Source organism: Mobula hypostoma, chromosome 6, assembly GCF_963921235.1.
Source record: "Mobula hypostoma chromosome 6, sMobHyp1.1, whole genome shotgun sequence".
NCBI lineage: Eukaryota > Metazoa > Chordata > Chondrichthyes > Myliobatiformes > Myliobatidae > Mobula > Mobula hypostoma.
Genome location: NC_086102.1, coordinates 100,330,040 through 100,344,140, shown reverse-complemented (window position 1 = coordinate 100,344,140; position 14,101 = coordinate 100,330,040). Strand labels below are relative to the sequence as shown.

Genomic DNA, 14,101 nt, shown 5'->3' with positions numbered 1-14,101 from the left:
ACATAAGAGGGTATCTGAGGTCAAACTGCTGCACCACATGAAACACCAAACCACATGGTGTTGTGTTATCTATGATAGCAAAACCACAAAGCCACACAAGATTACTTGGACTTGGTTATTAACCTCACTGTTTGCTCTGTGGATAATAAGTCATGACTTACTCAAAATAACAGAAAGTTGGATATCCTTTAACATTAAATTCCTGTTTGATTTCATCAAATTCAGCTGGATGGACATTCATCCCGGCCATTACCTATTCAGAAAACAATGCATATTAGTCCAGACATGCCAAACAAAACATCGTCAATGAAAACTAGATGAATTTAGTTAACTATTCAACCCTTTATTTACTTATTTAGAGATACAGCGCAGAACAGGCCCTTCTGGGCCAATGAGCAACCCACTCATTTAACACTAGCCTAATCACAGGACAATTTACAATCATCAATTAATCTATTAAGTGGTAGGTCATTGAACTATGTGAGGAAACTGAAACACGTGGAGGAAACCCATGCACTCACGGGGAGAACTTACAAACTCCTTACAAAAAACACCAGAACTGAACTTCAACCTCTGGAAGGCCCCAAGTACTAACCGCTATGCTACTGTAGCACTTCCATATTCCAGTAGCTTGCACTACCCTTAGTACCTAAAGCTTCTATTCAATTCTGAATCCCAAGGCTGTCCCTTCACTTTAAGAAATGAAGGCTCCATTTGGTCCTGGCTAAATCAACAAATAAAATCTCTAATTGTTTATTTTGCTTCAAATCCGAACAGATAGGGTGAATCAACAAGTCCCAGCACGGAAAAGACCAGATCTAATCAAGCGTTCATAGGAAGTTGTGAATAGAACAGTGACAAGAGGCAGCTGTGGAATTTGGCAGTAGGAAATTTAGCAATTAGTGGTTGTGGTCTTGTGGTTTTTAATGGCAGCATTCTCCTGACCACTAATACAAGTCTAATTCTATGTCACCTTATCAGCAACTCTCTCCAGAATGGAAAGGGGGCATAAAACCAGCACCTAAGCCCATTTTTATTACTAACTATAAATGATATGACTCCAAAGTTAGCCACCCTCCCATCTGTTACCCCTGTCACAGCACTGCACTGTGAACACTTTAAACCACTTTTTATGATGTTTACATAAGCTAGTATTTATGTATTTATGTACATTTTATTCTATATCCTTCCCTTAGCCTCTAACAATACTTTTTTATTTAATTCTTTATAATTGTTGAATGCTATTACATTTTTGTTGCATGTCGCATCCTGAACAACACACCACAGCAAATTCCTAATCTGGTGGTTTCTGGTTAGTTTGGCCATCAGTTAATTGGGGCAGCTGCTTATTTGGGACAACTCTAAAAGAACAAAAACTAAGTGATAAAATAGCCTGGTTTCCCTATGTTATTTGGGACATCTTGCCACTTAATTGGGACAGGAGACTGTTCCAAACAGTTTTTAACTAGCGCCAATCGTATGAGCTTGTGTGGCCATTACATACTACACTGTACTTACAGCAAACAGCTTTTAAATAGCGTAATTTGTGTTCAAAAAGCAATGATTTTTGTCCCTGATAGTTGGTGAGAAATAAGCAGTAAGACCATTTAGAGTTGTTTTGCTCACAGTGGTTTCAAGCATTCAGGCTTGGAGATGCCAGAAACAGCCAGGAATGAAAATGAAACAATTTCACTACTTCAAGAAGCTAAGAACTATGAAGAATTTGAAGGTATCGATAAGCATCTTGAATATTACAATGAAAATGAAGATTTGGAGGATGCAATAATTGAAAACATTGTCTGAAGGTCATTATCTGCACTGATTTTGTTCATTTACAGTCAATCAAAAAAAGCCTATCATATCCAATGACAACACTGAAACCTGAGCGGGGGGAGCTTCTAAAAGCCATTGCACTGAGACAGTTCCACACTCTTGACCTTGGAAGTTGATTCAGTGAAACGAGTAGTCATCACCAACTTGGGTCTTCCTTAGTTACAATGAATAACCATGACTTCTGGGCCTTATCATGCCTTCGCTCTCTTTGAAGCTTTGCAGAACTGCCTTCTTAGCTGTTAGATCTCACTATTGACCTTATCCAACCAGTCCACCGGAGCCGACTTCACATGGTAGGACAGGCGTGTCCCTACTTCACAGGTGGGCTACTTTCACCTTGTTTAGCCTGCCTGTCAAAGTGGTAGAACGAGGTGTGGCTACCTGGAATATTGGAATCCACTGTACATTCAACTTGGTTTTGAATGCATCAATCTAGTGTGCATTCAACCTAGTAGACTGCAGTCATTCATTAATTTTAAAAAATCATTCTGATTAACTAACTTTTACTACCAAATTCCATATGCCACATGAAGACTATGCATTTGTAGTAGTCCATTTGTTTATAGTACTATGAGCATTTCAGCAACAGTGGAAGAATAATGATTAAGTGGTATCTGGCATGCAGGGCACTTAAAGGTAATGAATGCGGAGCCTGCTACCAATAGTGTGTCCTGTGAACACACAAACACACAGATACACACAAGTGTGCGTGTACACACATACAGTTAGATGAGAGAAAATATCTAACAGAGCCTATTTTTCAGACATAGACCAGATGCCGGAATCTGGATCAAAGAATCAAAATACAGAAGGAACTCAGTGGGTCAGCTAACATCTGTAATGGGGAATGTGATATGCACAGACGAAGGGCCTCGGCACAAAATGTCAACTGCCCATTTCCCTCTACAAATGCTCCCCAACCCACTGAGTTCCCTCAGCTCATGTTTTGCTTTAAAACCCATTATGCATTTTCATAAAACAAGTGAATGATTTCAGACAAGGGTTTATAGGCAATCAAAACAGCACAATGAATTAACAAGGTTGTGCACTGTTTCTCCACAGATCCTGCCACTGAATGTTTCCTGTATTTATTTATCTGTGTTTATACTTATATAAACACACATTGTCAGATTTCCAGCAATGGTTTGTTTAGTCCATGATTTAGTAAGTAGCTAATAATTTAATTTTAAAGGAAATTTGGTTTAATAATTCAAGTTGTTTAACCAAGTTTATAAAATGAAATAATTTCCACAATATTTTTTGGGCATCAGGTTCACTTGATTTCATTATCATAACTTTCTATTAGAATTTAAAGCAAATGAGAAAAACTGTACAAGATAATAAGATCAGGACTGAAACCTGATTAAGCTGAATTATGAAGAAGAAAACCAATTATGTTACCTTTTAACAGGACAAATGAAACTGTGATACTTACATAATCGCCCTTCAATTCTGTGGCAGCTTGCTCAAAGGCTGGCATTATCCGCTTGCACACTCCACACCCTGACCCCAGGATCAAAAGTCAGGTCAAAGGCCATGGCAGAACAACAAACAGAAGGAGAGAGAGACAGAGACAAACACTGAACTCAATAAATCAGTGACAGCTTTGACAAAATCATTTCACCTGATGCCATTCCAAAGACATCACAGCACCGTGAACACCAGCTCTTTCTCAAACTATTCCACCTAATCCTTTCTCCTAGACTACACTTCATATCATTTTTCAAATAGCTACACAATTTCCACTTTAAATACTATTGGGATATTGCTGCATGAAGGGGCAGGGAGGGGGAAAGGAAAAGTAAGAGCTCTTGGGCTTGATGCAGAGATGGATCAGAATCAGATTTGATGTTACATGTTCACATTTGTTTTTAGATTAATACCAAATACAAATAACTAGTATATATTTGACTTCCTGGTGAGGTTTGGGACAGAGCTACGATGGCGCTTAACAGTGACTCCTTTGAGTTCATCTGTGGAAACAGCTTAATTTCTATCTTTGATGTCCCTCTTTTCCCTTTTCAGGGTGGATGGGGTTCTGTTGAAGATCCTGACCTGGAGTTACACTCGGACTTTGGTTCTTTGAGCTGATGGGACCCCTCCTTGGGACTCACAACTGGCCGCTTTTCAATATCCCAAGGACCCGTCCTAGAAGACGAGCGGGTCTTCAGGGCTCCAAGGCTTCATGGCCCTGTAGATGAGCCAATTCTACGCCAGTGCTGCCGACTGAAGTGTCGTGGGAGAAAACAAAACACCGGGAACAGAGGAATGGCTGTCAGGGGGCCCTGTGTTTGGCGAATCACACAGTCTCTCTCTCTCTTGTTGGTGGGGGGAGAGTTTGTTGCCGACTCTTGAGTCGGAGAACTCAGGGGGAAAAAAGCGATGCAGCAGACTTTATCATCGCAAATCAGTGAGTTGTTTTTTGTCTCCCCTCTTGCCGAGGGGCACCTCTCTGCCTCTTTATTAGGGAAAGCGAAAGAACCTGTGGTATGTTGGATTTGTTGGGTGAAAGATGAGTTTTTGTTGTACTGTAGATCATGGTCTTTTTGAAGGCTTTGCTATTGCTTGCTTGGTGGGTGGAGGGCATTGACACTTTTTGCTGAAGTAAGATGGGGAGGGAGAGTGTCATTGCTTTGCTGGTGCTTGTGCATGGGAAGGGTAGTAAATGGGACTTTGGGGTTCTAATATTTTTACCGTTACTCTTTCTTTTGGGGCACTCTTCTGTTTTCGTGGACGTCTGTAAAGAACAAGAATTTCGGGATGTATATTTTATACATTTCTCTAATATTAAACAGAACTATTGAAACTATTGAAGGTTACTCTTAAGCTCTTAATATGATATGATCAACAAGGTTTAATATTTCAAAGGTTCAAAGGTCCAATTTAATGTCAGAGAAATGTACACAATATACATCCTGAAATGCTTTTTCTTCACAACCATCCACAAAAACAGAGGAATGCCCCAAAGAGTGGATGACAGTTTAATGTTAGAACCCCAAATTTTCACTGCAACCAAATTTTAATGATGGAGTTGAACCCACAAATTTTACCACATCATTCAGGGTGTAAATCATGACCCCAGCTTCATTCAGGAGTCAGGCATAGTAAATCAATAGTTTTTTAATGTGTGCCTGAAACTTTTAACATCAATTCTCCCTCATGCGCTATCTAACCCTGTACAGTTCCATAAGACCATAAGACATATGAGCAGAATTAGGCCATTCTGCCCATCAAGTCTGCTCCACCATTCCATCATGGCTGATTCATTATCCCTCTCAACCCCATTCTGCTGCCTTCTTCCCCGTAATCTTTTATGCACTTATTAATTAAGACTTATCAACCTCTGTTTTAAATATACCCAATGACAGTCTCCACAGCCATCTGTGGCAATGAATTCCACAGATTTCACACACAGTGCTGAACTGAACTGAATATCTCTGGACTCTATCGATTCTGTGTTTTACATTGTGTTTTCTGCTAATTTTTCCCCCTTTACTTGCCTTTTATGTGATTTTGTTTTCACGCATTGGGGGTGACAATGATGTTTTTCCTTGAACAGGTTCTAAGGTTTTCTTTGTTTTGTGGCAGGTGAATCTCAGGGTGGTATACTGCAAGCACACTTAGATAATAAATGTACTTTTGAATCTTTGAGATTCACCATCATCTGGCTAAAGAAATTTCTTCGCATCTCTGTTCTAAAGGGATCTCCATATCCATCTATTCTGAAGCTGTGGCCTGTGGTCTGAACCTCCTCCACTATCGGAAACATCCTCTCCAAGTCCACTCTATCTAGACCTTTCAATATCTGATAGGTTTCAATGAGATCCTTCCCCCTCCCATTCTGCCAAACTCCAGCAAGAATAGGCCCAGAGCCATCAAGTGCTCCTCATATGTTAGTTATATACCTTTTGCTTTTACTTCAAGATTTCAGAGAATTGTCTCATTGTTTTGTTATTTCAATAGAGCACATTTACCCTAAATTCACAGCTAGGTACTGGTGAATTACTAACCATTGTTTCTTGTGAATTATTTAAGTATTGGTGCAATGGAAATGCAAATAGAATAAATGCATCCTGCAGTTGCAGATGCAGACTAATGCTTGGAATCATTAATATAACAGATTCTCAACCAGAGTGTGACAGGAACACAAGGATACCCAGGTCTTTTCTCACCACAGAGTGAAGGGATTATGAAAGTGACGACTAGGTTTAGAAGCCAAATCTATCACTGGTCACTTAGCAGAGAGGGGAGAAAAAAATAGGCAAGAAGCAACACATTGGCTGCATAATAATTTTTGGATTGCACAGCAGCGTAGTGGTTAGGGCATCGCTAGTACAGCGCCAGCAACTTGGGTTCAATATGCAATGCTGGCCGTTCGGAGTTTGTATGTTCTCCCCATGAATTCACATTCCAAAGATGTAACTGGGCAGAGTGGGCTGGTGGTCTGAAAAAGGCTGTTCCTGTGCCATATTTCTAAATAAAATCCAAGTATTATTGCTATTTCCAAAAAAAATCTGAATACTTCAAGTCCTGGTAATATTTATTTAGTTTACATATGAGGTATGCAGGTCTTAAGAAGAATAAACACACACATAAAAGAACTAACAGCAATTCTAAAATGAAAATAGGCCACAAAGAAATGAACACTGACTGAATAACAGAAGGTCGAGAAATCTTGCTGCTTCATTATCATCAGGTGTTACAACAGAGAAAACGGTGTAAAAAGCATTCACTGCAACAACAGCAAGCAACATTTTTCTTAATCTGACTAATCTGAGGATGCAATTTCTATCTCCAGTTTGACTCTCCTGTCCTCTGGTGGAAATCCACAGTTGGAAGGAAGCAAGGCCTCACCACCACCACCACTTAGCTACCTCCAGCAACATGGCCAAGTGCCTGCTCATGCTTTGTTAATGGATGGAATGTTGCAATACATTCAGCCTGTCAAGCTTGTTCTACCTATCATAGAGTCAAACACCACAAAACAGGCCCTTTGGCCCACTTCTATGCTGATCAAATACTCATCTATACTAATTCTATTGATCAGCATGTGGGCTGTAGTCTTCTATGCCTTTAATTCAAGTGCTTGCTGGGTATCTTATAAATGAGAGTTAAGTTGTATTACTTTGTCTGCCAGAGAGTCCAATAACTCATCAAATCTAATTTCCACTGTGCAGCCATCGAAGGGACCTTCTTTCCTGCCCCTATCCTCCCTCCCTTTTGCAATCTCTGTAGCTCTTGTGAATACTTTTTTGACACAAGGAGGTTCCAATTAAATATGCAGAAAATCCAGTATCTTTTGTACCAAATCAATCCTATCTCTAGAAGAGACAATGCATTGACTCTATTGTGTTTCTTTGTATTTACTGTGAATCCCTGCAAGATAATGAATCTCAGGGTAGTATATATACTTTAATAATACATTTACTGTGAACTTTGAATCCCTCACTTACTCAGCTGTGGTTGGTATACAGAGGACATGCATGCAATACAACCAACAGGCTTGGCACATCAATACATACACAGAGAAAACTTACATGGTGCATAGAATATCATGAGAATTGGTCGCTCCTCCTTCCTTATTAGCTTCCTGAATTCCTAAGGAAAAGTTAATTAAAACAGAGAATTATCAAGGCTTGTTACAAAGCAAAAGCAAAAAGCTGCTAAAATATAATGAACACTTCAGGAGACACGAGAGACTGCAGATGCTGGAAATTGGAGCAACACATGATCTACTGGAAGAACTCTGTGGTAACACGGAGCATAGCAGTTAGTGTGAAACTATTATGGTTCAGGGCGTTGAAGTTCAGAGTTCAATTCTGGCTCCATGTGTAAGGAATTTGTAAATTCCCCCCATGAACCATATGGGGTTCCTCCGGGTGCTCCAGTTTCCTTCTGTAATCCAAAGACGCACCGCTTAGTAGGTTAATTGGTCATTGTACATTGTTCTATGCTTAGGCTAGGATTAAATAGGCGAGTTGCTGGGCAGTGCAGCTCGTTGGCCACTATATCTGTAAATAAACAAATAAATAAATAAAGTGTGGGAGGAACTCAGGTCAAGTAGCATTTGTGACTGTGGGAAGAGTGCGGGGGCGGAAACGTCAACTACTTTTGGTTGAGACCCTGCACTGCGACTTTAGGGAAGTACCAAGGGAGTGCTGCACTGCCCTCTCCCTGCTACCCTTTAGTTAAAACATTAATCAGAGTTGCTTGCTCAATGATGCAACTGGTATAGGCAATGCCTCACAGTGCCAAAGACTGCAAGTTCAATCCTAATCTCGGGGACTGCATGGAGTTCACATGTTCTAAGACTAAGGGAATTTTCTCTGAATGTTCTGCCTTGTTCCTGCATCCCAAATGTATGATGGTCGGTAGGTTGATTAGTCACCTGTAAACTGCCCCTAATGTGTAGGTAAGTTGTAGAATTTGGGGGGGGGGGGGAGTGGAAGAGGAGAATTGGAGAGAATAAAAAATGGGGTTAATGTAGGATGAGTGCAAATAGGTGTTGATGACCAGCGCAGAGCGGATGGGCCAAAAGGTCTGTTTTCTTGCTGCATCTCTTGACTCCGTGCAAAATAGCCCACGGTAGCAAAGTACCTGAACCGACAGCAGGGGAGCACTGGCATTGCCAATCATCCCTTATTGAATACCACTGAAATAATTACATAGTCATTTCTTACAGTGCTGCTTGTGGGACCATGCTAAGTGCAATTTGGCTGCTACACTTGGCAGCAGTAAACCGTGACGACACTTCAAAAAGTAATTCAATCGGCTGTGAGCCGCTTTAAGATGTCCCGAGGAGGTGAAAGCATTCTATAAAAACAAAATGCAAATTCGTTCTTTATTAGGGGGAAAAAAAGCACTTCAAAAGATTTCCACATTCTTTTCTACCCTGCAATCAGAAAGATTTATCATGAATGGAAAAGAAGCTGCAACATTATTCGATGAATTTCTCTGGATGCCTCCTATTTAAAATGAACAAGTTTTCAGCGCTGATGAAGGGTCTCGATCTAAAAGCATCAACTCTTTATTCGCCTCCAACATTTTGTGTGTGTTACTCTGGATTTCCAGTATTTGCAGAATCTCTCACGTTTTCAGCTCTTGGTATATAAAGAGCTGCATCGGTTGCTCGAAATTATTCCCCTTTTTACTGAACAAAAATATTACTGGGTGCAAGGCATTCCAGAATCTCAACTTTTGTCTGTGCTTTGCAGTTGACTGAACGTGGCTACAATACTGTATTCTGGATGTCTTAGAAGGGTGTCCAGAGGGTGGAATGCTCTAGCCACAAGGATAGCCTATAAACACTAGGTCACAGTAGCGACATCCCTGAAACAGGAATCAGTTTCTAGCTGTTTCTTTGTTCCTGATACAACACAGTAGGTGGTCTTACACTGTGTCCATAACCAAGGCTCCATCACTAATGCTCCACCAATTTGGAGAATCTCTAGGATGCAAAGTCCTAATATGGGATATATAACCTTCAGAGTCTGGTTTATATTTGTCATGATGAGTTAAGAATAAAAGTAAAAAGTTCTTGCAGCATTTGGTAAAGTTCCATTTTTGCCAGAAGATACCGGTGCAATTCTACTCTGCCATAATATTCTCACATCAGCCACTACCGTCTGGCTCGGTGCAGCATCCTCCCACAATATACAAAAACTACAGTGAACTGTCAGGTCAGTAGAAAAGGTCACTGGCTGTACTCTATCATCATTGCAGGATTTCTATGTGACCAGGACAAAGAAGCAGACAAAACTCATTGTGGACATTACCCAATGCTGCGAACTGCCTTTGTCAAAAGCTCACTTCTGGAAAATGCTATAGAGCTATTAAAACAAGTACTTGAAGTCATCTTAAGTTTCCATTAACCATTCTGGTTAGTCACCCCCACCCACTCTATCCATTACCCCCGTCACTGCACACACTTTATATCACTTCTTATAATAATGTTTACATTGTAAATACATGCTGGTATTTTTGTGTCTATGCAAATTTATTCCGTAACTGTCCTTTAAACTCTAACTTTTTTTGTATAATTCTTTATTTTTTATAATCGTTGAGTATTTTGTGTTGCATGTCACGCCCTGACCGACACACCACAGCAAATCCCCAATACATGCAAGTGCATATGGTGAACAAAGTTGATCCTTGAAGTAAAGAGATGTGATTGGAGGGAAGTATTGAGGGGTGTCAGAAATATGTTTTTTTAAAAAACAGAGAGTGGTGGGTGCATGGAACGTGATGACAGGGTTGGTGGTAGAGGCAGATACATTAGAACATAGAGCACAGAACAGGTTATTCTGTCCAAAGTGTTGTGCCAAACCATATAAAGAGAAAATCAAAAGCACCACACCACTAATACCTCCATTTCCCTTCCATCCATGTGCCTATCCAAATGTCTCTGAAAAGCCTCGAATGTATTTGCCTCTACCACCACCCGTCAGCACGTTCCACTCACCCACCACTTTCTGTTTTGAAAAAAAGCATATCTCTGACATCCTCCCCCCCATATACTTCACAAATGCTGAAATATTTATAATACAACTGTTTGGACTATACCTTTACAATTCACTGTCTGTGCATTACTACAGTTCTGCACAGAAACCTATGTGCCACATTTCTAAGATGCTTAAGCACCATCTAAACTCATAATGGGATCCCACAATTTGCTATTAAAGCCAACTCACCAACTCAGGATGCAGCTCATAGGTTGTATATTTGCCTGCAGTACTCCCAATAAGCCAATAAATATACATACAAGTCAAATCAAAAAGTGTGAGGACATCATCTTAATGAGCAAGATTTACATCAGAAATTTTCTTCCTTGAACAGAGAAGTTCAAATAGTGAAAATTATAGAGCAAGTGAATCGAATGTCTGGGGTCACAAAATTTAAAAAAAACTATTAGCAGAGAAGCTGATAACCATATAATAACTATATAACAATTTCAGCACAGAAACAAGCCATCTCGACCCTTCCAGTCCGTGCTGAACTCATACTCTCACCTAGTCCTACCGACCTGCATTCAGCCCATAACCCCCCATTCCCTTCCTGTCCATATATCTATCCAATTTAACTTTAAACGACAACATTGAACCTGCCTCAACCACTTCTGCTGGAAGCTCGTTCCACACAGCTACCTCTCTGAATAAAGAAGTTCCCCCTCCTGTTACCCCTAAATTTTTGCCCTTTAACTCTCAACATGTTCTCTTGTTTGAATCTCCCCCACTCTCATTGGAAAAAGCCTATCCACGTCAATTCTATCAATCCCCTCATAATTTTAAATACCTCTATCAAGTGCCCCCTCAACCTTCTACGCTCCAAAGAGTAAAGACCTAACTTGTTCAACCTTTCTCTGTAACTTAGGAGATGAAACCCAGGCAATATGATGGAAACAAAGAAAAATTCTATCCCTCATAAGTACCTCTCATAAGTACATCCGGACTCATCTAATTGGAAAGGGGAAACACCTAATTTTAAGATCATAAGACATAGGAACAGAATTAGGCTGTTCAGCCCATTGAGTCTGCTCCACTATTTGATCATAGCTGACTCTTAACTCCAATCTCCTGCCTTCATTCCAAAATCTTGGACACCGTTACTAATCAAGTACATATAACTTCCACTTTAAATATATCGAATGACTTGGCTGCCATGGCCATCTATGGCAATGAATTCCACAGATTCACCACCACTAAAGAAAATCCTCCTCAACTTTGTTCTAAAGGGACGTTATAATATTCTGAAACTATGCCCTCTGGTCCTACACTCTCTGGCCTTATTTTAAAATGGTAAGATCCTGACATAACTATGGACATATCCAAATCCTCAATCTCCCTGAATTTGCATGTCTTTAGCAGTAACTAAATTTTAACATCTCCTCCTTTTATTCATTATGATCCTAGCTGTGGTTCTTGGAGGCACTTTGCACATAATAGTCGTGCCTTTAGTGGATGGCACAGAGTACAGCCACATTGTGCTGGTGATGAAATGAATGTTTAGAACATTGGATAGATATCTTTTTTTCTGACTACACTTTTGAAGCATGTTCAAACATTTTACTGCATTACAGGCACTAAATAAACACAGTAATTATATCAAAATAGTTGGATAGATTTTTCTACAATTTCATTAGAATTATTTGTCCTCAGTTGGAATAATGACACTTCTCAGAAGGTAATAATTTTATATTAATAATTGAGGGCTTCACTATCACAGCCAATTTTTAATTGCACCTAAGAATGTGCCGATGAGCCATGACACAGAACATTACAGCACGAGACAGGCCCTTCGGTCCATGTTGTGCCAACCTTTTGATCAATCTGACCCTTCCCTCCCACATAGCTCTCCATTTTTCTATCACACGTGTCTTCTTAATTATCCCTCATATATCTGCCTCTACCATACTCTTGACAGGGCATTCTACACACTCACCACTCTCAATGTAAAAAACTTACTTTTGACCTATGTAAAGAACACCTCTTTTCTATAATCACCTTAAAATTATGCTCCCTCATACTAGGCCTTCAGATAGTGAAAAGGAATTTTTTAAACTTAATGATGGAGGAGGGGCAAAAGCCAATAGTAGAGAAGTCGAGGACCAGCAGGAACAACCTCAGAATACAAGCATGTCCCTTTAGAACTGAGATGAGGAGGAATTTCTTCAGCCAGAGGGTAGTGGATCTAGCTTTTTGTCTTTCTTGGTGGCAGAGATCTCGAGTTTGGAAGGCAATGAGAGAGTGGCATCAGCAAATAAATGCAGTCCATAAAACATAGGAGCAGAAATAAGCCATTTTGTCCATCCAGTCTGCTCTGCCATTCAACCGTGACAGATTAATTTTTTTAACCCCATTTTCCCACCTTCTCCCCGTAAATCAAAACACAGTCTTAAACACAGGGGACTGTCTTGTCTCTGTTTCTCTTCACCACTTACACCTCGGACTTCAACTACTATACAGAGTCTTGTCATCTTCAGAAATTTTCTGATGACTCTGCCATAGTTGGATGCATCAGCAAGGGAGATGAGGCTGAGTACAGGGCTACGGTAGGAAACTTTGTCACATGGTGTGAGTAGAATTATCTGCAGCTTAATGTGAAAAAGACTAAGGATCTGGTGGTAGACCTGAGGAGAGCTAAGGCACTGGTAATCCCTGTTTCCATCCAGGGGGTCAATGTGGACATGGTGGAGGATTACAAATACCTGGGGATACGAATTGACAATAAACTGGACTGGTCAAAGAACACTGAGGCTGTCGACAAGAAGGGTCAGAGCCGTCTCTATTTCCTGAGGAGACTGAGGTCCCTTAACATCTGCCGGACGATGCTGAGGATGTTCTACGAGTCTGTGCTGGCCAGTGCGATCATGTTTGCTGTTGTGTGCTGGGGCAGCAGGCTGAGGGTAGCAGACACCAACAGAATCAACAAACTCATTCGTAAGGCCAGTGATGTTGTGGGGATGGAACTGGACTCTCTGACGGTGGTGTCTGAAAAGAGGATGCTGTCCAAGTTGCATGCCATCTTGGACAATGTCTCCCATCCACTACATAATGTACTGGTTGGGCACAGCAGTACATTCAGCCAGAGACTCATTCCACCGAGATGCAACACAGAACATCATAGGAAGTCATTCCTGCCTGTGGCCATCAAACTTTACAACTCCTCCCTTGGAGGGTCAGACACCCTGAGCCAATAGGCTGGTCCTGGACTTATTTCCTGGCATAATTTACATATTACTATTTAATTATTTATGGTTTTATTACTATTTAATTATTTATGGTGCAACTGTAACGAAAATTTCCCCCGGGATCAATAAAGTATGAGTATGACTATGACTATGACTATAATGGCTCCACAGCCCTCTGTGGGAATAAATTCCACAGATGCACCACCCTCTGGCTGAAGAAGTTCCTCCTCATCTCAGTTCTAAAGGGACGCCCTTGCATTCTAAGGCTGTGCCCCCTGGTCCGAGACAGAAGAAAACATGCATTCCACAGCCACTCTATTGAGGTCCTTTAATATTCCCCCGATTCTTCTCAACACCAACGAGTACAGGCCCAGAGCCATCAAACCTCCCACAGGTTATCCCTTTCATTCCTGGGGTTATTCTCATGAATCTGCTCTCCAATGCCAGTAAATCCTTTCTTGGGGTCCAAAACTGCACACAATACTCTTATAAAGCCTCGGTACAGGTTTCCCCCGCCATCCAAAGGTACAGCGTTCCTATGAAACAGTTCGTAAGCCGAAATGTCGTAAAGTGAAGAAGCAA

General features: G+C 40.7%; 1 protein-coding gene across 1 annotated transcript in view; it reads right to left on the bottom strand.

Moving 5' to 3' along the window:
- The window catches only part of pdia5 (protein disulfide isomerase family A, member 5), a 215,339-nt gene that overhangs the window by 137,762 nt on the left and 63,476 nt on the right, over positions 1–14,101 (bottom strand). Inside the window, exons 7-9 of the mRNA XM_063049955.1 lie at positions 7,371–7,431; positions 3,269–3,336; positions 162–253 (exon numbers count right to left, since the gene is read on the bottom strand). Of these exons, the coding sequence (XP_062906025.1) occupies positions 162–253; positions 3,269–3,336; positions 7,371–7,431 (221 nt within the window). The remainder of the gene's footprint in view (positions 1–161; positions 254–3,268; positions 3,337–7,370; positions 7,432–14,101) is intronic.